This window comes from Dipodomys spectabilis, unplaced genomic scaffold (genome assembly GCF_019054845.1).
Source record: "Dipodomys spectabilis isolate Male_0828 unplaced genomic scaffold, ASM1905484v1 ptg000018l, whole genome shotgun sequence".
Classification (NCBI taxonomy): domain Eukaryota; kingdom Metazoa; phylum Chordata; class Mammalia; order Rodentia; family Heteromyidae; genus Dipodomys; species Dipodomys spectabilis.
In genome coordinates, this window is record NW_024870695.1 from 22,846,105 (window position 1) to 22,869,209 (window position 23,105).

The window sequence follows — 23,105 nt, forward strand, 5'->3', positions numbered from 1 at the left end:
TGTGCTTCTATGTTCACTGCAACATGACTCATAGCAGCCAAGATACGGAAACACCCGGATGCTCGCCCATAGTTAAGTGGATAAAGAAAATGGTGGTGTGTATGTTTGTACAACAATACAATATTATTTGGCCGTAAAAAAGGAAACTACCATCTGCAATATAAATCTCAAGGACATTCCAATAATAAAAGAATCCAGGCACACATAGACAAAGGCTAGATGATCTTACACAATGAGTCTAAAAGAGTCCATTTCAACAGAGCAGGAAAAATGAAATAAAAGAATTAAACTTGGAAGCAGAGAGCAGAAGAGTGCTTGCCAGGGACTGGAAGAAATGGAGATGCTGGCAGAAGTCCTGGGGATAGAATAGACAGTGTGAAGACTGTAAGGAGTACTGTAGCTGGGCACTGGTGGCTCACGCATGTAAACCTAGCTACTCAGTAAGCTGAGATCTGAGGATCAAGGCTCAAAACCAGCCTGAACAGACAAAACCACTAAACTTTTTTTTTTTTCCCCCAGGGCTGGGGCTTGAACTCAAGGCCTAGGCACTATCCCTGAGCTTCTTTTGCTCAAAGCTAACACGCTACCATGTGAGCCACAGCGCCACTTCTAGCTTTTTCTGTGTATGTGGTATTGAGGAGTTGAATCCAGGGCTTCATGCATACTAGGCAAGCATTTTACCACTAAGTCACATTCCCAGCCACCATTAAACTCTTATCTTCAGTTGAACGGCAAAAAACTCAAAAGTGGAGGTGTTGCTGAAGTGGTAGAGTGCCCAGCTTTAAGTGCATGAGGCCCAGAGTTCAAGCCCCAGTACTAGCACAAAGAAAAGAAAATGGGGAGAAAAAAGGAAGGGGAACTATGAGAGGTGGGGGCTGTGCTGATGAGCTGGATTACGATGAGTTTCATCATAGCCATGCATCAAAGCATCAAGTCCTAGGGCTGGGGATGTGGTTTAATGGTAGAGCACTTGCCTAGCATGCGCAACATCCTGGGTTTAATCTTCCTGATGAAAAGGAAAACAATGTTTAAATACATTAAGGCCAGGTGTGGTGGAGCCTACCTTTAATCCCAGCTACTCAGAAAATGGAGATAGGAGGATTGCAAGTTCAGAGCCAGCCTGGGCAATTTATCAAGATTTTGTCTCAAAAATTAAACTGAATAGGTGGCGCAAGCCTGTGATTTCTAACTACCTGAGAGGCAGAGATCAGGTGATTGCAGTTGGAGGCCAGCCTAGGCTGGAAAAAAAAAAAAGGCAGGATTGTAAACAACAACCCTCTCATGGCAACAAGATGTCCTAACCAGCATTCACATGAGTCAGAAAAGGACTCTATTACCTTTCTTTCTGTGCCTTTCCCCAAAGGAAAAGAGAAATTGAGAAGCCAGTAGCCTACAGAAACCCTCTTTGGACAGCAGGTGGCGCCAAACGACCTCTAATTTTGCGTGTGGTTGGGGCAGATTAGACTTTCAGGGTGGCCTCAGTTCAGAGTTCTGAATCTTCCCAAGGTGTGGAGCCTTCTCCCCACTGGGTCTGACATCCCCGAAAACACAGTGAAGCAGCTGCTGCTTCCTAAAACCTCTTCAGCCCCATTGCCTTGACCTGGGAGACAGGTGTCCTTAGCCCCCTCCATGTATGACAAAGCTGTGTCTCTGAAAAGTCACCTGGCTGTTTCTACAGCCACACATGAGCCACAGTTACACTTCTGGCTTTTATTTTGGTAGTTAATTAGAGATAATAGGGCTGGGAATGTGGCTCAGTGGTAAAGTGCTTGCCTAGCATGCAGGAAGCCCTGGGTTCAACTCCTCAGTACCACATAAATAGAAATAGCCAGACATGGCACTATGGCTCAAGGGGTAGAGTCCTATCTTTGAGCAAAAGCAGCTCCGGAACAATGCCCAAGCACTGAGTTCAAGCCCCAGGACTGGAATAAATAAATAGGAAGTAAGAGTCTCACAGACTTTCCTGCCACAGCTGGCTTTGAACCATGATCCTCAGATCTCAGCCTTCTGAGCAGCTCAGATGACAGGTATGAACCCCCGGCTTACCACTATGTCCTGGGGCTGTTGTGCTGCCCTCATAGCTTTTACAGCCTAGCAGTGGCTTGGGTCTGGCTAGGAAAAGGAAGGTTCTAGAAAGGTTTCTAAAACCACTTAGATCCTTCCATACTGCTCCCTGGGTGACTCAGGCTGGTGCCAGGCAGGAGCAGAAGGGAAGCACTGTGTCCCCAGTCCCTTCAATCCCGTGGACCTTTCTGCCCACAGATTTTCTTCTGGGAAGCCCAGCGGGGGAACCTCACGGAACGGGTGAAGACACTTTTCCTGGCTGAGAATGGCGTGAAACTCAAAAATCTGACTGGCTACACTACCTACATGGTCAGCGTGGCGGCCTTCAACGCTGCGGGAGACGGGCCACGGAGCGCCCCCACCCAGGGCCAGACCCAGCAAGCAGGTGGGGAGAGGCTGGGGAGGGAGGCAGGGGCCGGAAGCCCACCTGGGGTCTGGGCTCCTGGGGAGGTGTGCAGATGGCAGCCTTGTGCTGCTCAGATCTAGGCTGGTGTCCAAGCCCCAGGAGACAGGCCTGGCTCCACCTCCTTCCTCCTGTCTCCCCATCTTTGCACATTTATTTGTATGTATGTGTGTATATATATGTGTGTATGTATGTGTGTTTTATGTATATGTATATTTTGGTCATGGAGCTTGAACTCGGGGTCTGAGCACTATTCCTAATCTGTTTATTCGCTCAAGGCGAGTGCTCTACCTTGTTGAGCCACAGCTCCACTCCGGGTTTCTGGTGGTTACTTGGAGATAAGAGTCTCACAGAATTCCCTGCCCGAGCTGGCTTTGAACCATGATCTTCAGATCTCATCCTCTTGAGTAGCTAGGATTACAGGCATGAGACACCAGCCCCCGGCTATATTTATATGTATATTGATTTGTTGTTTTCTGTGAACTCATTCTGTGTTTGGTGTGGGGGTACCCTTGTGAGACGCCCCGATCCTAAACAAGCAGCCAGGACATTTGATACAAGGGTAACCCCAGGGAGGGGTAGTGTTGGGGGTTCCCCCGCAAAGGCCTCACCCAAGCAGTGTTATTGGAGCTGAGATTTGAATGAGAAGTGGCAGCCATGGGAGGTTATGGAGGTGGAGAAAGGATGTGGGATAGAGGGACTACTAGGGGCTAAGGTCCAGGGGCTGGAAGGGATTTGAGGAACAGAGAGAAAGTGAGGTTCATGTAAGAAAATGGGGTGAGGGGCTGGGAAGGTGGCTCAGTGGTAGAGCGCTTGCCTTGCATGCTCGAGGCCCTGGGTTCGATTCCTCAGCACCACATAAGCAAAAAGAAAAAAGCCGGAAGTGGCACTGTGGCTCAAGTGGTAGAGCTAGCCTTGAGCTGAAGAGCTGAGGGACAGCCCCAGGCCCAGAGTTCAGGCCCCACGACCGGACCCAAAAAAAAAAAAAAAAAGAAAATGGGGTGAGAAGCCAGGTACCAGTGGCTCACACCTGTAATCCTAGCTACTCAGGAGACTGAGATCTGACGATCACAGTTCAAAGCCAGCCTGGGCAGGAAAGTCTGTGAGATTCTTATCTCCAAGAAACCACAGAAAACTGGAAGTGGCACTGTGGCTGGAGTGGTAGAACGCTTACCTTGAGCTGAAGAGCTGAGGGACAGCAGCCAGACCCAGAGTTCAAGCCCCATGACTGACAAAAAAAAAGAAAGAAAGAAAGAAAATGGGGTGAGAAGGGTTGGTTTTTTTTGGGTTTTGTTTTGTTTTGAAGTGTAGTAGGAAGGAAGCCATTGGAAGGTTTAAGCAATTGAGTGACAGGATCTAGTTTTATGTCTGGGCAGGGGGATTGCTCTGGCTGCTTGACCGAATGACTGTTGGAGAGGAGAGGAAGATGGAGGCAGGGAGGCCAGATCCGGGCCTGGACAGAGGATGGAGCCAAAGATCCTCCTGCACACATGCACAGAGGAGCACTTGGGGGAAGTGATGGCCTCACGCATGCTCAGAACAAGATGGGGTTGTGGGTGGAGGAGTCCTGCTTCACGCACCACAGAGCAAGCTCTGGGGTATCCCAAACCACTTCTCAGCCAGCCCTGCACCCGGACCTCCAGGGGGCCCTGGGACAGGCTGGGAGGGAGGAAGGGACAGCATCACCCCCATTTCAGGAGAAGCAAAGGTCACCTTGAGAAGCAGGCATCGTGTCCTGCGTCTCCCAGAGGTCATTGGGTAGTAGAGGAAGAAACCCAGAATTTCTGAGAACCAAGAATTCTATCCTGGTGGACTGTAATGCACCTGACCCTCAGTCAGTGGATTCCACGTCAGAAGATTCAGCCAACCAGGGGTTAAAAATATTCCAACAATTTTTGGATCTACCCTGAACATGTACAGATCTTGTTGTTGCTTCTCAAACACTAGAGTGTGGGCGTTAATATTGCCCTGCATGAAATCTGGTATTATAAAACACTTAAGAGATGGCGTGTGTGTGTGTGTGTGTGTGTGTGTGTGTGTGTGTGTGTGTGTGTGTGTGTGTGTTACTGGGATTTCAACTCAGGGCCCTGAACTTGCTAGGAAGGAGCTCTACCACTTGAACCACTCCCCCAGCATTTTGTTTTGTTTTTGCTACTCCTGGGGCTTGAACTCAGGGCATGGGCACTGACCCTATGCTGCTTTTGCTCAAGACTAGCACTCTACCACTTGAGCCACAGCACCACTTCCAGCTTTTTCTGTTTATGTGGTACTGAGGAGTCGAACCCAGGGCTTCATGCATGCTAGGCAAGCACTCTACTACGAAGCCACATTCCCACCCCAGCATTTTTAAACTTTTTTTTTTGCCCCAGTTCGCCTTGAACCTACATCCTCCTATCTATACTTCCTGCATATCTGGGATGGCCTGTGTGCCACAACACTCAAGCTTGTTCTTGTTGTGGAAATAGGACCTGAAACTGCATCCCCTCCCCCAGCTCTGTCTCTTGAATAGCTGAGATTACAGGCATGAGCCACCAGGCTTTCCTTCCCACTTCCCTAGAGATGATATAGTGGTATAAGAAAGGCTGGGGTTTGGCTCAGTGGTAGAGCACTTGGCTCCATTCCCAGCATACATGTTCACACACACACACACACACACATGCACGCACACACACGCACACACACACACATATACACACACACGCTGCACAGAGCCAACTTACAGAATCACTCCTAGTGATGTTTGTCCCAGGGCTCAGGCCTCTAGGAGCCTTTTCCTCCACTGGCTCCCCAGGGTCTGGCTGAGGTCAAGTGGGAGTGTCTGGATGTGCAAGTCTCTCTGTCTGTCTCTCTGTCTCAGCCAGTCCCTACTCCGCCATCAATGTCATCTTCCAGATAGAAGCCCCTGGGAGCCTGGAAGCTTCTGGTACTTGGGCAGCAGAACACAGTGTTCAGTCCCACGTCCCTCTAGCGCCCCACCCCCCACCCCCAGGAGGCAGGAAAGGCCCCCAGCTCACCTCCCTCCTTCAGAGCCGCCCTCCCGACACAGCCTTTGCGGAGCTGGAGCCGGAAGCAGGTCCAGATTAGCTCCGGCTCGGTGGGGAGGCAGCGCCGGACAAGAATAGCCTGGACATCCAGCTGGCCAGCTTGGGATGCTTCCTGTCCTTCCTCTCTGCCCCCCTCAGAGGCCCTGGCCCCCCGTGTTTTCAGGGTCCCCACAGGGTTGGTCAGTCCACCAAAACATTTCTTGTGGAAGGGCCTCGTGTCCTTGGCTCCGGCTCCGGGGCACAGGGGTTCTGGAGCTTTCTTATTTTGTGAGGTTCTGAAGCCCAGACCCCCCCCACACACACACCCTCTGCAGCAGGGAGGTTGAAAGGCGCACTCCACAAAGCCAGGAAACGGCCTTGCCCCGTGCTGACCCTGGAGTGTCACAGCCTGTCCCGTGCTGCCGGCCAGGGCTCCGAGCCACGGAGGAGGAAGGCCAAGTTCTCGAACTTTCAGGAGAAGTGGAGCATTTTGCCTTTTCTCCCAAGGCCTGGGACGCTGCTTTTGGAAATGGGGGTTCTAACAACATCACAGAGGAAGAGAAGGGGGTCCAGGGCCCTCCAGTGGCCCCTCTGGCCTCGTTCTTGGGCTAAGTCCTTTCTCTCTCTTCCCCCCTGGGCACAGACCCAAAATACTCCCCATAGTTTCTTGGAGCCAAACCTGGGGCTTTGTACTTGCTCAGAAAGAGGAAACAAAACCCCATTTGCTGTCTCCGCAGCCCCCAGCGCTCCCGGCTCAGTCAAGTTCAGCGAGCTGACCACGACCTCGGTGAATGTGTCCTGGGAAGCCCCCCGGTTCCCCAACGGCCTCCTGGAGGGCTACCGGCTAGTGTATGAGCCCTGCACCCCAGTAGATGGTGAGTGGGGTGGTCATCTGTGTCCCCATCATGGTCACTACACAGGAGTTCTATGGGATGGGAATATCCCATTTTTTGTTGTTGTGCTTATTGAGTTGTTGTTGTTTTTGATGTTCTTACTGCTGAGCCATGCTTCCAGCACTGATTTTTGCTGGATGTGGGAGTGGGGGTGGGATGCGGTCCTGGGGCTTGAACCCAGAACCGGGATCTTAGTTGTCCCTGAGAGGGTTTGTTTGCGTAAGGCTGACACTCTACCATTTGAGCCACAGCTCCACTTCCAGCTTTTTGGTGGTTCATTGGAGATGAGTCCCCTGAACTTTCCCATCCAGGCTGCCTTCAAACTGTGATCCTCAGATCTCAGCCTCCTGAGTAGCTAGGATTAAAGGCATGCGCCACCAGCACCTGACTAGAAGGGGCATTCCTGAGGCAAAACAATGGTAGGATGAGGGCCAAGTTAAAGCAGAAAACCTGAGACTACCAGCTTCTAGACAGATACTTATTTTATTTCTTATTAGCATTTATTATTGTACAAAGGGGTGCCATTGTGAAATCCGTTAACATGTGTGTAACACACACTGATCAGATTCACCTCATCTGTATATTACAGAGAATTTAAAAATTCTTCACCTCAGTCTACAGAATCAGAGAAAGGAGGGAAGGAAAGCTGGGTCAAGCACAGCCTTCTTCACAGAGCGGCGTCTCTGCAGGACCCCGAAGAAGAAGGGTCCTTGACAACACTGCCCTAGCTTTGTCCTCCCAAACTTGAGCGTTCCCAGCCTTCCTCCAGGTTAATCCTTCAGACTTTGGAGACTTGGGAACTCCAAGAAGCAAATTCCCTTTAGGAATCTGATCAAAGCTCCTCAGCCTTGCCCAGAAAGATGGTGCACAGTATTGGGGAGGGGCCGGGGAGGTCATTGTACCCTGTTGCCAGCTGTGAGCCTCAGATCAGGAGGCCCACTCTGCACGAAGCAAAGGCCTGCTCATCCCAGCTACCTTCAGACCTTTCCCTCCAGCCCCTGCCACACCCACAGCCTCCCAGGCAGGCCCAAGCTGACTGCGACAGTGGATGCCAGACACTTGCCAGCTTTCTTCCTGACTGTCCAGCCGTGGCTGGGCGACAGTGGATGCCAGACACTTGCCAGCTTTCTTCCTGACTGTCCAGCCGTGGCTGGTGTGAACTCAGCCCAGTTCACACCAAAGTGAGCAGCACCACTGATACTTTGTCATCAGCTAGGGCTTAAAGTGGGACCTGGGGTGTGGGTGGCCTCCCAGTGACGCCCTGATGGCAGGGAGTGACCGCGACTTCAGTCACCCCTCTGCCCTCACTCTTAACTCCTCCCAGCAACCAAGCCTGGCAAGAAGAAGGGGCGGAGCTGGGCCGGCAGTTCTGGGTCAGTGGAGGGGACAATGGCCCTCCTCCTTGCCACCACCTGCGTGCCAGCAGCCATTGGGCAGAGTGGAGAAGAGCCAGGTGCAGGTGGCTCAGGCCTGTAATCCTAGCTACTCAGGAGGCTGAGTTGAGGATCACTGTTCAAAGCCAGCCCCAGTCAGAAAACTTCATGAGACACTTACCTCCAATTAACAACAACAAGCTGGAAATGGCTCAAGTGGTAGAGCTGTAGCCTTGAGCAGAATCACTCAAGGACAGTGCCCAGGTCCTGAGTTCAAGCCCTAGGACCAGCACAAGAACAAAGAACTGGGAAAAAATCTGGGCCTCATGAAGAAATCTGGTCAGGTGCAGGGCCTGGGAACAGGGCCAGGGCAGAGAACACAGGGACGAAACACAGGAGCCTGGAAAAGCACCTGTCCAGACACCTCCTACCTTGAGAAATACAAGCACTCAGCCTCCCCGGCATTTCAGTGTGGCAGGATCTGGGCCACAGAGCTAAAGTCTTCTCTCTTAGACACTTCTGTCCTCCTTTGTCAGAATCTACCTAATAAGAGTGATTGGATGGTCCCTTTCCTCCCCCGGCCAGCACAATGTCTGCCCCAGCTCACACCATAGCCCATGGGAGGGAGAGTCAAGCAATGCCCCCATTTCTCCAAGGGAAAACCCAAGACTCAAGTAGAAGGGTTTGTGTAACAGTATGAAGAAGCCGCAGCCCTGGTGATCATATCATCCCTCCAGACCCCCACTGTCATCTGAACTGGTGGCTCACGCCTGGAATTCTAGCCATTTCAGGAGGCAGAGTCTAAGGATCATGGTTCGAAGCCAACATAGGCAGAAAAGACTATGAGACTCTCATCTCCAGTTAATCAGCAAAAAAAGCCAGGAGTAGAGGTGTGGTGCAAGTCATAGAGGACTTGCCTTGAGCAAAATAAAAAGCTAAGGACAGCACCCAGGCCCCGAGTTCATACCCCAGTCCCACGACAAAATATTAAATAATTTCTAGGCCCCTGGGGCTGCTGATCAGGAGTTGGACGGGCAATCCAGCTCTCCTCCAAACGCGTTAGCCTCAGACCAAGCAGAACACAGGAATGCGTCTAGGACACAGCCTGGGTCTCATTGCTGTGTCAGCCAGCATCACATCTCAGCTGGTCTTCAAGTTGCGGGGGCCCTGACGGGGGCTTCCGGCCACCATTGCTGCCCCCCCACAGCCTCTGTGAGCCTGCTCCCGCAGGCCACAGCAGCCCCTGCTCACTGGACTTCTCCCTCCCCCAGGGGTCAGCAAGATCGTGACGGTGGATGTGAAGGGGAACAGCCCGCTGTGGCTGAAGGTGAAGGACCTGGCCGAGGGCATGACCTACAGGTTCCGCATCCGGGCCAAGACCTTCACCTACGGGCCTGAGATCGAAGCCAACGTCACCACCGGCCCAGGAGAAGGTAGGGGCATGAGGAACTGCTACCTCAGCACACCAGGCTCTTCAACATCCCGAGGTAGGGGCTGGGAAGGTGGCTCAGCGGTAGAGTGCTTGCCTCACATGCATGAGGCCCTGAGTTCAGTTCCTCGGTACCATATAAACAGAAAAGGCCGGAAGTGGCGCTGTGGCTCAAGTGGTAGAGTGCTAGCCTTGAGCTGAAGAGCTCAGGGACAACACCCAGGCCTAGAGTTCAAGCCCCACAACCAACCAAGCCCCAAAACCACCTGGAGTTAGAAGGCCCTCCCCACTCCTGATGCCCAGAGCTGTGCTGGATCCTGGGCACAAAGTAGGGTACACAGAGCTCATCTTCCACCCACCCTATTCCTCTCTCCTAGCTTTTCACTTCCTCCCTTCCTTTACCTTCCTGACCCCCCAGTGATCATTAGCCTCAATCACCCCAAACAAAAAGTCTGAGGCACTCTGCCTGCCCTTCTGAGACAATGCTTATCCTCCTCAAACTTCCCCTAAACTACCCCTTCCTGGCCGGGTACTGGTGGCTCATGCCTATAATGCTAACTACTTAGGAGGCTGAAATCTGAGGATCACGGTTCAAAGCCAGCCCAGGCAGGAAAGTCTGTGAGACTCTTATCTCCAGTTAACCACCAAAAAACCAGAAGTGGTGCTATGGCTCAAGTGGTAGAACACTCATCTTGAGCTGAAAAGCTCAGGGACAATGCCCAGGCCCAGAGTTCAACCCCCATGACAATAAAAAACAAAACAGAACAAAAAATACACCTCCTGACCAGGCACTGGTATCTCGTGTCTGTCATCCTAGCTATTCAGGAGACTGAGATCTGAGGATCGCAGTTCAGAGCCAGCCCAGGCAGGAAAACGTGTGAGATTTTTATCACCAATTAACAACCAAAAAACCTGAAATGTAGCTGTGAATCCCAAAAGGCAGATTGAGCACTGGCCTTGAGCACAAACGCTCAGGAACAGCATCTAGACCTTGAGTTCAAGCCCCAGGACTAGCAACACACACACACACACACACACACACACACACACACACACACACACAGAGTTAGAGCTGACGTCACCACCACCTGCTAGGAAGGACATGATGTTGGGGGGGCCCCCTCAAACCAACCCTCCACCCATGGTCTCTCTCTGCCCCATGGATCTGCCTTCAAGTCTCACTTCTCGAGACATTTTACAGATAGGCAAACAGAGAGAGCTCAGAGGGGCTTCCTGAACAGATCCAGGCCACCCATGTAATAAGTTCTGGCTGGAGCTAAACCCCAGGTCCTATGATTGCTCCAGAGACCTACCAGCATCTTCTAGGCCCTCTCTTACGCTGGACTTTGGAATTTGGGGCGTGGGGGTGACCCAAGGAGACCACAGTCACATCCTGGTAGGCTAAGCCCCAAACACCCTCCCCAGGCCCTGACGCTTACAAGGGTCCTGGAGACTCTTTGGCTGGAGTTGGAACTGTCACCCAGAGTCCCCAGATTGACAGGCAGGGTGGCCATTCTGGGTTCCAGCAGGCCTCTTACCACTGGATATGGTTTTGCAGGTGCCCCGGGCCCACCAGGAGTGCCCATCATCGTGAGGTACAGTTCTGCCATCGCCATCCACTGGGCCAGCGGTGACCCTGGCAAAGGACCCATTACCCGCTACGTCATAGAGGCCCGGCCTTCAGGTGGGTCTCCAAGGGCCGGGCTGCCTCCCACCTGTGAGCTAAGACTCCACAGCTCACTTCCTGCCACCTTCCTGTCCCTGCACATGGGCTTGTGTCAGGCCTCTACCTAAAAAGGCAGCCCTGTTGGGGGACTAGGAGACCGGTGATTCCTCTGAGCTAGACTCTCAATTAAGGAGTTCCCAGGGGTGCCCCCCCCCTTCTTGAGAGAATGGCTGCTAGCACCAGATGCAAACTAGCTTGGGTGGAAGATTATTCAAGAAGTCAGCAGAGTAAGGGTTTGGCTCGCATTGGTGAGACTTGCAGGGAGCTGGTAGCTCCTACCTGTAATCTAGCTACTCAAGAGGCTGAGATCTGAGGACAGCAGTTCAAAGCCAACTGAGGCAGGAGGGTCCAGGAGACTCTGATCTCTGTCCACCAGAAAACTGGAAATGGAGCTGTGGCTCGAAGTGGTAGAGTGCTAGCCTTGAGCAAAAAAAGCTCAGGGACAGCATCCAGGCCCTGGGTTCAGGCCCCACAACTGGCAAGTGTGTGTGTGTGTGTGTGTGTGTGAGTGTGTGTTTGTGTGCGCACGCGTGCGTGCATGCACAGCCATCCCACATACTCCACATTACTAGAGAGCCAAGCTCCTCCTGCATCTCTTATCTTCTGCACCCTCTCAGCTCTCCCCTCTCCTCATAGCTCCTGTAATTTGTACCAACCTCTCCTGTCAAGCCTGAAATCAAATCACAAGAACTTCCAAAGCCATCAGGAGATGAGCCACACTGATAAGCCACACCAGGGGGCTCAGCTCTCCGCTTCTGTTTCACTGTTGTCCTGACACCTGCTTCCTGGGCTGAGGCTCCACTTACCCAGAGAAGCTCCAGCTCCCTCCGTTGCTAGGTTTCCAAGTTAATCAGAGGTGCCAAAGTCAGCCAGGAGCCACAGGCTTTTCTTTGTATTCTGTGGATCTGTGAGCTAGCTGATTAAAGTGAAGAAAGAAAAGCCAAGTCGCAGCTACTTGAATCCCAGGAGCAAATCATAACATGAGGAGGAGCCAAGCATGTCAGAAACTAATACTTCTAAGGAGAAGGTGTACTAAAACATCTCAGTGACAAATTGTTACTGCCCCATGCCAGGGCTCTGGGTGGCTCATGTCTGTAATCCTAGCTACTCAGGAGAGACTAAGATCCGAGGACCTCTATTCAAAAGCCTGGCAGACAAATGCATAAGATTCTCATCTCCATTTAACCAACAAAAAGCCATTAGTGGAGGTATGGACCAAGTAGTAGTAGAGTGCCAGTCTTGAGTGATAAAAGCTAGGTAAAAGCATAAGCCCCTGAGTTCAAGCCCTAGTATACACACACATACACACTCTCACACACATCTTGTTAATACCCCAAGTGGCTAGATGCTCATTACCTCAATAGCAGACTTTACTAGTTCCACTAGTAAAGCCACTCATCATGACTTTCATCTTAGGTTAACAATCACACTTGCAAATAGTTAATATGTGTAGCAGCTCGATTTCCACCATGTCCTGGGCTGCAGGCGGGCCGGGCCCAATCTCTGCTCCTGAGGGCCCCACCCTGGCCCTCCTCCAGTGCCAGCTGCTGAGTTGGCTAGGAGACCATTGAATTAGTTTCCCATTGGCCAGGAGACCATCACGTTCGTTTCCCATTGGCCAGGAGGCATCACATTCGTTTCCCAACCAGGTTGGGCCTGTCTTTTCCACCCGGGTTGACCCTGGTGACAGGCACTGGAATGCTGGCTTGGACTCCAGCCTGTTGATCTAGGAGGGCTCTCAGGGAGGCTTAGCCTGAGCCTTTGCTGTTCCAAATTTGGGAGCTGTGACTCAGTCTACACAAGTTGATTGAAGAAGGACCAAGCTAGCAGAGGCAGGACCAAGCTGTGCCAGACACTGGAAAGTATAGGAAGGCAGTGAGGAGTGCTATGGCTTTCCCCTAAATCAGTTGAGAGGCAGCTGCTGTTCTGGGCGGATGTTTCCTCTCCCTTCTGTGCTCCCTGACCCTTCTTTTGGGTCTCTCTCTGTGCTGACAGATGCTTTTCATGTTTTTTTTTTTTTTGTGGGGTTTTATTTTATTTTATTTTTTGCCAGTCTTGGGCTGTCCCTAAGCTGCTTTTGCTCAAGGCTAGTCCTCTACCACTTTGAGCCACAGCACTACTTCTGGTTTTCAGGTGGTTAATTGGAGATAAGAGTCCTCACTGAGTTTCCTGTTTGGGTTGGCTTGGAACTGTGATCCTCAGGTCTCAGCCTCCTGAGTTGAGCAGCTAGGATTCCAAGTGTGAGCCACCAGTGCCCAGTGACACATGCTTCCTCCCGAGGATGAAATTGCTCTTGTTATACACTACCCTGAATTGTGCTTCTCACTACACAGGATCAGCTAAATGCGCACTTTCTAGAAGCCAGAGAGCCACAGGGCAAGGTAGGGCCAATGAGGGACTCACCCTGGGACTCATAGGCCTGTGAAGCCAGTCCTGCACATCAGCTGACTCCCAGGGCTGGAGGCCAAGGCCCTAGGACATTCCAACAGCTTCTGTTCTGGCCTCGTTGCCATGGCCCCACCTTTTGTCTCTGCATAGAACACAACGAGTTGGGGAGGGAGAGGGGGCAGGCAGGAGGCCTCAGCTTTGGAAGACGTCAGTGGGAACTTCCACAAGCCACAGGTGGCATGGAGCACTGGTTAACTGCCAGTGTCACACAGCTCTGCCCTAGGCACCCCAGGGAAATTCAAAGCCAAGACTTGAATGTCTCTGGTCAGAAATATGAGCTTTGTGTGACGTTGGGATGCCTTGATTTTCTTGGTGTAAAATGGAGACAACAGTCCCTCCCTTCTGCCATCCCTAAGGGCTTGGAGGTAACCCACAGGCAGAGGAGTGACCCCGGGGTCAGTGCCAGCTGTCGGCCTGCCATTGGTATTGTCCCTATTGGGACAGTTCCTTCACAGTGATGGAGATCTCAGTCACACAGCAAGTGGACTCAGGCCCTGATGCTTACACGTCAATGCAGTGAAACTGGACACCTAATACTTAAAAATAAAATCCCTGAGCACCTGTAATCCTAGCTACTCAGGAGACTGAGATCTGAGTATCACGGTTTGAAGCTAGCCCAGGCAGGAAAGTCCGTGAGACTCTTAACTCCAATTAACCACCAAAAGCTGAAAGTAGTACTGTGGCTTAAGTGATAGAGTGGCTTGAGCAAAAGAAGCTCAGAGACAGTGCCCAGGACCTGAGTTCAAGCCTCAGGATCAGCAGAGAAAAAAACAAAACAGAACAAAACACAGGGCCACACTTGTGATCCCAGCACTCAGCAAGCTGAGGCAGGAAGATTGAGAGTTCAAGGCCAGCCTGGGCTACAATAATAAGACACTAACCTCAATAATAATAATAACAATAATTTTATTTTTTTATTTTATTTTTTTAAATCCAGTCATGAGGCCTGAACTCTGGGCCTGGGCTCTGTCCCTCAGCATTTCAGCTCAAGGCTAGCGCTCTACCACTTGAGCCACAGCGCCACTTCCGAATTTTTTCTTTTTGCTTATGTGGTGCTGAGGAATCAAACCCAGGGCCTCAGGCATACAAGGCAAGCGCTCTACCACTGAGCCACCTTCCCAGCCCCAATAACAATAATTTTGAAAAGAAAAAGAAATAGAGAAAAGAAAAAGATGGAAAGAGGGAGGGATGGAAGGAGGAGGGATGGAGGAAAGCAGGGAGAGAAGGAAGAAGTTAAAAGGGAAAGGATGGAAGGGAGGGTGGGAAAAGGCAAGGGAAATCTCCATTAATTCAGCACACACTTAGAAGGTGCTTGTGCTAGGTGATAATTTATACAGAGACAAACTAGGCATGATTTTTGCCCTTGAGGATTTCATAGCTTAGCAGGAAGAAAATGAGAGAGAGAAAAGGGAAGGTAACTAGCAACAAGACACTGGGAACATGGCAAATGCTCCAAATACCCACAGTGGAGATGGAAGCTTGTCTGAACACGGACACAGCCCTCATGGCCTTCATGCGGCCAGGTCTACACTGGAGGGAGCAGGCAGCCTTCAGCAGATCAAGCAACACACTCATCCTCAATTCAGAAACAATGCTAGAGGCCAGGCATGATGACTCATGCGTCTAATCCTGGCTACTCAAGAGGCAGATCAAGGCAATTGTAGTTCAAGGCTTGCCTAAGCAAAAAAATAGCAAATAAGCCACATGTGGTAGTAATCTCCTATGTGCTTGCCACGTGAGAATCAAAAACTTGAGTCTCAGCTGGATGCTGGTGGCTCAGACCGGTAATCCTAGCTACTCAGGAGATTGCTTTGAACTGCAATCCTCAAATCTCAGTCTCCTGAGTAGCTAGGATTACAGTCATGAGCACCAGCACCCAGCTCCAACTATTATTTATTTATTTATTTTTTTTTTTGGTCCGGTCATGGGGCCTGAACTCTGGGCCTGGGCGCTGTCCCTCAGCTCTTCAGCTCAAGGCGAGCGCTCTACCACTTGAGCTACAGCGCCACTTCCGGTTTTCTGGTGGTTTATTGGAGATAGGAGTCTCACAGTCTCTCCTGCCCGGGCTAGCTTTGAACCGGGATCCTCAGATCTCAGCCTCCTGCGTAGCTAGGATTACAGGTGTGAGCCACCAGCGCCCGGCTCCTCCAACTATTTTTTAATGACACAGAAAAGAGAAAATTTAGAATTCAGACCATTCAAGGGCTAAAATGTTGGGTCTCTTTTTCTGGGTGGTTGAATAGATTGATTGTCCCTCATCTGAATGCCTAGGACCAGAAGTGTTTCCGACTTTGAATGTTTCCGACTTGGGCATACTTACATCCATACAATGAGCTGTCTTAGGGATGTCATGAGAGTCTAATCATGAAATCCACTGATGTCTCGTAGACATCTTGCATTGCCTGGCCACAATTTTATACAATTTTTAATAATTTTGTGTATGAAACAGATTCATGGTACATAAGAACCTCCAAAGTCTCGGATTGAGTTTTAGATTTTCCAACTGGGAGCCTCCAACTTGTATCAAGTTGGCTGTTACAGTATTTTCTTCATAGCATATACATTTTAATGTTATAAAGATGCTTTACTAGAAAAGAATGATACACTCTAAAAGGTATCTTTAAAAAAAAAATTGCCCCTCCTGGGATTTTTTAAAAGGGTTTAATAAGACTAAAATGTAATATATGCATGTGTGAAATACCATTAGGCAACCTCTTTGTACAATTAACATATCCTAAAAATTGACAGGAAAGTATAACAGGCTCTGTTGGGGCAGGGTGTTGGCGAAAGGGGCGATAGAGAATGAGGATGAGGGTGAACATGCAAATAGAACAATGAACACTGTTGAGATTGTGTTCAGAAGGAAGGCAGAGGGGGTAAGGGAGAGTGACGGGGGTGTGAGTTTAAACAGGGGTATTTTATGTGCATGCATGGAGATGTCACAATAAAAACCCCTTGTACTACTAATACACAATAAAAGTCTTCCCGCTGAGTCCAGCACCAGTGGTGCACACCAGTAATCCTAGCTACTCAGGAGGCTGAGATCTGAGGGTCATGATTCAAAGCCAGCCCAGGCAAGAAAGGTAGTGAGACTTTTATTTCCTACTAATCATTAAAAAACCCAAAGTAGAGCAGTAGCTCAAGTGGTTGAGTGCTAACTTTGAACAAAAAAAGCTCAGGAACAGTGCCCAGACCCAGAGTTCAAACCCTAGGACTGATAAAAATAACAAAACAGGGGCTGGGAAGTTGGCTCAGTGGTAGAGTGCTTGCCTTGCATGCCTGAGGTCCTGGGTTCGATTCCTCAGCACCACGTAAGCAAAAAGAAAAAAGCTGGAAGTGGCGTTGTGGCCCAAGTGGTAGGGCACTAGCCTTGAGCTGAAGAGCTGAGGGACAGTGCTCAGGCCCAGAGTTCAGGCCCCATGACTGGACCAAAAAAAAAAAAAACAATAAAAATCTCCCCCCCCCACCTCCCCACCCTCCCCAATCTAGTGGTATAGTTCAAATGATAGTGCACTTGCCTAGAAACTGATGGCCCTGAGTTCAATCCCCAGTCAGCCATATTGTTGAGCTGGGAGACCAGACAGGAACACAGAATCAAAGAGGGGTGAGATTTGAGCCCCCTCCCCTCTCGGCTCTTACAGATGAGGGGCTCTGGGACATTTTGATCAAGGATATCCCCAAGGAGGTGAGCTCTTACACCTTTAGCATGGACATCCTGAAACCTGGCGTGAGCTACGACTTCCGGGTCATTGCTGTCAACGACTATGGCTTCGGCACCCCCAGCAGTCCCTCCCAGTCTGTGCCAGGTACTGGTGCTATGGGGTGAGGAGTTGGGGGGAATCCCACAGAAGAGCCTGGTGACATACCGGGTAGTGGGAGAGGAGGAGAGACACCAGGAAACAGACTCATCAGGGTAACCACCAAAATATCCTGCTGCTCAGTTCCCCAAGTTCTGAACTCAGGGCCGAGAGCCTACATCCCCTCATCCCCAGGGCAGCTCCGGGCGTTGGAACTTCAAACTTCCCTTTCCAGGATTTCAGAAGGCCTGTGTGTAGGGAAAGAACCATGGGCCCAAGACAATAGCTTTCATGAGCTCATGACCCAAGAAATTCAAGAGTGCCAGGTTATTAACTGTGTTGCCAAGGAAACTGCCACCACCAACACACACACACACACGCCCAGGACTCAGCACATTTGGGCCTAGCAAAGCTTTTGTCCTGAGGCAAGAGGGAAAAAAGGGAAAGTTGCTATCATGCCTATGGCCCTGGAAGACATCACAAATCAATCCCAGCATGCTCTCCTAATGAGTTCAGAGCAACTTCAGAACCTCTCTTGGCCCAGGAAGTCTTCTGCCAACAATCAGAACTAGCATTCCAAACCTGTCATGGGTTCTGCCTCCTTCAGAGGTCACAGACCTCTGAGCCTACCCAGAAGACTCACACATCCATTGGGGTGGGAGATTTGGAGGGAGGAAATCCTGAGCAGCGTACCTGACATCCACACCCATGTTCCAGCCCAAAAAGCCAACCCTTTCTATGAGGAGTGGTGGTTCCTGGTAGTCATTGCCCTGGTGGGCCTCATCTTCATCCTGCTTCTGGTCTTTGTGCTCATCATCCGAGGCCAGAGCAAGAAGTATGCCAAGAAGACAGACTCGGGTGAGTAAGCCAGCACCAGAACCAGCTGGCGGTGGACTGGGCTATCAGGGTCTCCCTTTCGGCTGGAGCAGGGGTGGGCAGGTCTCTCTCCCGGCAAATGAATGTAGCTACTCCAGTGGGCAACTTGGAGTTTCAGCATGGTCTCTGACTCTTTTTGGGGTCTCATCTTTAAGTAGAGGGAGAGGGGGTAGCCCAGCCAGGTAGGGGAGGTCACGTGGTCTTCAAGGCATTAAACCCCCACCTCTTCCCCCCAGCAGGCAATGTCAAATCGGGAGCCCTAGGCCACGGGGAGATGCTGAGCTTGGACGAAAGCAGTTTTCCTGCCTTGGAACTCAACAACAGGAGGCTGTCGGTCAAGAACTCCTTCTGCAGAAAGAATGGCCTGTACACCAGGTTAGTGGCCTTCAGGAGGAGGGAAGGAGCACAGAGGCCTACAGTGAGTGCTGGCTGGGGAGGATCACAGAGCAGGCCGGGCCCACCTGGCCTTCCCTTTCTTGAGAAACAGCATCCAAATGCTGGGGCTGGGAGCCATCAGCAAGACCCAGGCAGAGCACTGGAGGGCTTATAGGGCTCCTGCCAGATGAGACAGGATGGATCACAGCCCAGGCTCACTAGAAATTCTCAAGGAATTGGGTACTAAAGGTTCCTGGAATGGCAGAAGAATGCAAACAACTTGCAAAATGTGACAAGTCAACCTTAAGCTGTTGTGCCCAAAGCTAGTGGTCACACCTATCATCCTAACTACTCAAGAGGCTGCCATCTAAGGATCAAGGTTCAAAGTCAGCCCAGGCAAGAAAGTCCATGAGATTTTTATCTCCAATGAATGAACAAAAAGCTAGAAATGGAAGTGTGGCTCAAGTGGTAAAGCACCAGCCAGCCACAAGAGAAAAAGTCAAGCCAGAAGAGTACAGGGGGCTGGGAAGGTGGCTCAGTGCTTGCCTTGTATACATGAGGCCCTGGGTTCGATTCCTCAGCACCACGTAAGCAGAAAAAGCTGGAAGTGGTGCTGTAGCTCTAGTGATAGAGCGCTCGCCTTGAACTGAAGAGCTGAGGGACAGCGCTCAGGCCCAGAATTCAGGCCCCACGACCGACAAAAAAAAAAGAAGATGGAGAAGGAGGGGGAGGAGGGGGAGGGGAAGGGGGAGGAGGAGGAGTATAGGGCCCTGAGTTCAAACCCCACTATGTGTTGGGGTTGGGGGGAGGGAGGGGAAGTAGGGACCTAAGGTGCTCCAGGGATGAGAAGAGTTTGTAGATAAATACATGCCCCCCCAAATAAGCTGGGCACAGTGAGGCTCTGAGACAAGACACAAGACATACCAATGAGAGGTGCCAGGGGCTCCCCCATTCCTGCTGTAGACCACTCCTCTGTCCTTACATTAGATCAGAATCTCTGGCCACCATCTGGCCCCTGAAAGCAGTGAGCAGGGAAAAGCAGGAGCTGTGTTTCATGCCCAGCTTCTGTTTCTTCTGACCCCTAGGTGGTTGTATTTTTCCCCTGTAGCCACCAGGCTACCCATTTTCAAGGGCAGGGGTCACTGCTGGGACCCACCTGCCTACACCCCCCTCCCCAACATAGGCTAGGGAGGTTGAGAACTACAGTCAGCGGACTTCAGCCTGGCCCCTATTGACATTCTCAGCTCGATGGAGGTAGCAGGGGCGGGAGGGGCGGGGGGGATCTCTGGGGCGCTCACAAAGCTTCTCTGTGTCTCTTGGAGGGAAGAAGCCATGCGTGCTCATAGGAGGGGGCAAAGGGGAGGGGGCGGGGTGCACAGGCTCTTATCCTGTGCCAGATCCAGCCTTTCAGAGAAAGAGCTGTTTGAGGCTGTGGTGACCAAACCAGCCGGGCCCAGCGTGGCCACCACAGCTCCGCCAGGCTGGCTCCTGGACTCTGCCACATGGAACAAGGGGGCATTTCACCCATGACCTCACCTGCCCCTCCCTGCCGCCCTTGCCCACAGTGTAACACACTGAAGCCCATGCCTGCCCCTGTGCCCTTTGGGATACGTGGCTTGGCCCCAAACCAGCCCTAGGTTCCAAGAGCTTGAACCTGGCTGCAATGATAATGCCCATGTATATGCATATGTGCATGTGTGCACACACACATACACGCATGCACATCTGCGTGCACACACACACGCACACACACACTGCTGCGTGAGCTGCATGGTGCCAAGGTGGCATTAGCATGGTACCTCATTTTTATCCTCCTCTTCCAGGCCCCTCTCTCCAAGGCCCACAACTATGGAGCGAAGTCACAGGCACAGGAGGGAGGAGGCGCTAGGATAGGGGGCTGGTAGCCCATGCTCCTCCAAGCCCGTGTGATCCCCCACTGCTCCCCAACTCTCCCCAGGTCCCCTCCCAGGCCCAGCCCTGGCAGCCTCCACTACTCAGATGAGGACGTCACCAAGTACAACGACCTCATCCCCGCAGAGAGCAGCAGCCTCACCGAGAAGCCCTCGGAAATCTCTGACTCCCAGGTGAGAGGCGAAGGGCGGGAGCCCCAGGGAGCAGCCCCCACCCAGAGGCCAAAGGAAAGACCACCTGCAACCCAGCTCACCATAAGACCTTCCTTCTTCCTACCTTCTTCCCTTACGTCCCTTTCCTTCCCTTCCCTAGTTCTTTTCTTCCTTCTTCCCTTCCTTCCTTTCTTCTTTCACTCTTTCCTCCTGCCTTCATTCCTCTTTCCCTTCCCTTTTCCTTCCTTCTATTCTTCCTCCTTTCCTTTCCTCCCTCTCTCCCTCCCTCCCTCCTTCCTTCCTTCCTTCTTTCCTTCCTTCCTTCCTTCCTTCTTTCCTTCCTTCCTTCCTTCCTTTCCTAGGGCTATAAACACTAAGCAGGGAGCTGGGAATGTAGCTTAGTGGTAGAGTGCTTGCCTAGCATGCATGAAGCCCTGGGTTCCATTCCTCAGTACCACATACACAGAAAAAGCCAAAAGTGGCACTGTGGCTCAAGTGGTAGTGCTCTTGCCTTGAGCATAGAGAGGCTCGGAACCCAGGCCCTGAGTTCAAGGCCCAAGACCAGCAAAAACAAAAACAAAAAAAAAGTGGCTCCGCCGGGCGCTGGTGGCTCATGCCTGTAATCCTAGCTACTCAGGAGGCTGAGATCTGAGGATCGCAGTTCAAAGCCAGCCTGGGCAGGAGAGACCGTGAGACTCCTATCTCCAATAAACCACCAGAAAACCGGAAGTGGCACTGTAGCTCAAGTGGTAGAGCGCTCGCCTTGAGCTGAAGAGCTGAGGGACAGCACCCAGGCCCAGAGTTCAAGCCCCACGACCAACAACAACAACAAAAAAAGTGGCTCCAACCACCTATCCAGAAGTCGTTTATGGGCCAGCTGCCACCTCCCAGTCCAGCTCAGAGTTCACTAATGACAGAGGCCTCAGCACATGGGACAGCCCTGCCCCCATGCATGGTTCCCAGACTTCATGGAGCCCTGTCCCCACAGACATGGTGCCCAAACCCCTGAGAATGGGACGCTGTATAGACCAGCTAGGCATTCTGCTTTGAGTTTGGGGCCCAAGCTTGGCTCCTGACTCTGCTGCCTCTGAGCTGGGATGTGTGGGTGTGTTGAGTAATGTCTTCCAGACTCAGTTTCTCCATGTGTAGAGCAGCCAGGCTGCTCTGGTGGGGCTGGTAGGAGGATAAGCGGATCACAGGTACGCAAGAGCCTGGCCAGGCACAACCATTCCAAAAGCATGGGCTTTTAGGTTGAGGGGTCCAAGCCCTGGAAGACAGAGCATCAGAATTGCCATTAGGTAGGTCAGATGGGGACACTGTCCCAGGCCATGTGGGAGGAGCTGAGAACATTCCAGTAACACAATGCGTAGCCTCCCACTCCAGCCCCCTCTGTCTGGGCCAAGCCCGGTAGTTGCCTAAGAAAAGGCTTCTGACAGCCACTGTGTCCTACACCCGGGACCCTTGTGCCAGGTCCTAGGAGAGAGCAAGGGGGAGTGGGACTGTGCGTGGGTAGGAAGGCCAGGAAGCTGGGGATCCGGTGGTGGGCCCGCGGCTGTTTCCTTCAGCTCCAGGGTTATGGGTGAGGTTGGCACAGCCAAGAACCCCACCTGACTCCCAGCTCCCAGCTGGCAGGGACAGAGCCTAGCTTAGCCTGGGGACTTAATATGGGGGACCAAACTCTGAACCGGTATGATTTAGATCATGGCGTCTTTTTGTAAATACTGAACTGTGTAGATACATAGATTTGGGGGGCTTACAAGAAGGTCTATAGAGGCCTGGGTCTCTCCCCTGAAAGACCTTCCTTCTTTCCTTCTTCCTTCCTTTCTTCCTTCCTTCTCTTCTTCCTTCCTTCTTTTCTTTTTTTCTTTTCTTTCTTCTCCTCCCTTCCTCCCTCTCTCTCTCTTTTTCTCTTTCTCTCTTTCTTCCTTCCTTCCTTCTCTAAGAGATGACAGCTAGCATTTAGATTCTGGACATTCAAGGCAGCAACAGAAAAAGATAAAGAAACGCTCTTTGCCCATGGACATGTGTGAGCTACACTTCTCTGTCTGTGCTTAGAGGCCCCCAGCAGGAGAGCTTCCTGCATTACTCTGTTGTGAAGCCTCTGCTCTTCTGTGGAGTGCATTATTCTGCCCACTCTGGCTGAGCATTGATGTTTAGGGAGTAAGTCTTCCCAAGGTACGAGGTAATGCCCCAAATCTCAAGGCTTTGTGTCATCATCCTGCATGAATCTAGAGGGGTCTCCCAAGGATACAGACTTGTCCCAGGACTATGAGGCCATCCTTCATTGTTCCAGCCTTAAAGAAAGACCCTGGGCTCCAGAACACCTGACTTCAGAAGTTGCCCCATGACCCAGAGTGGACAGAGAGAGCTTGAGAATCCTCCACACTGCCCTTGGTCTGAGTTGATCCAAGCTCATCACTTGTACCGTTTCCATAGCAACTTAGAAAAACAGTACTCCCAGGGAGTACTGCTCTGGGACTCTAGAAGGCAGTTGTCAGCAGTCTTGATTCTTTTTTGGGGGGCAGTTGGCCTGGTCCAGATTCCATAGGCCAGCTTGTGGAGTTGGGGATGGTTTTGAAAGGTGAGGGATAGGCTAGGTGAATTGGCTCTGATTTTCACAAAGGCTCTAATTTTC

General features: G+C 51.4%; 1 protein-coding gene across 3 annotated transcripts in view; it reads left to right on the top strand.

The window, feature by feature from the left end:
* Sdk2 (sidekick cell adhesion molecule 2) overlaps positions 1 to 23,105 on the top strand; it is a 230,419-nt gene that overhangs the window by 200,830 nt on the left and 6,484 nt on the right. For 2 of the 3 annotated variants that reach the window (XM_042674176.1, XM_042674174.1), the window contains 8 exons: positions 2,263 to 2,449; positions 6,228 to 6,365; positions 9,028 to 9,189; positions 10,744 to 10,869; positions 17,001 to 17,165; positions 17,874 to 18,014; positions 18,269 to 18,407; positions 20,365 to 20,491. In XM_042674176.1, the coding sequence (XP_042530110.1) occupies positions 2,263 to 2,449; positions 6,228 to 6,365; positions 9,028 to 9,189; positions 10,744 to 10,869; positions 17,001 to 17,165; positions 17,874 to 18,014; positions 18,269 to 18,407; positions 20,365 to 20,491 (1,185 nt within the window). The remainder of the gene's footprint in view (positions 1 to 2,262; positions 2,450 to 6,227; positions 6,366 to 9,027; positions 9,190 to 10,743; positions 10,870 to 17,000; positions 17,166 to 17,873; positions 18,015 to 18,268; positions 18,408 to 20,364; positions 20,492 to 23,105) is intronic. The other variant, XM_042674175.1, reaches the window with a different exon arrangement.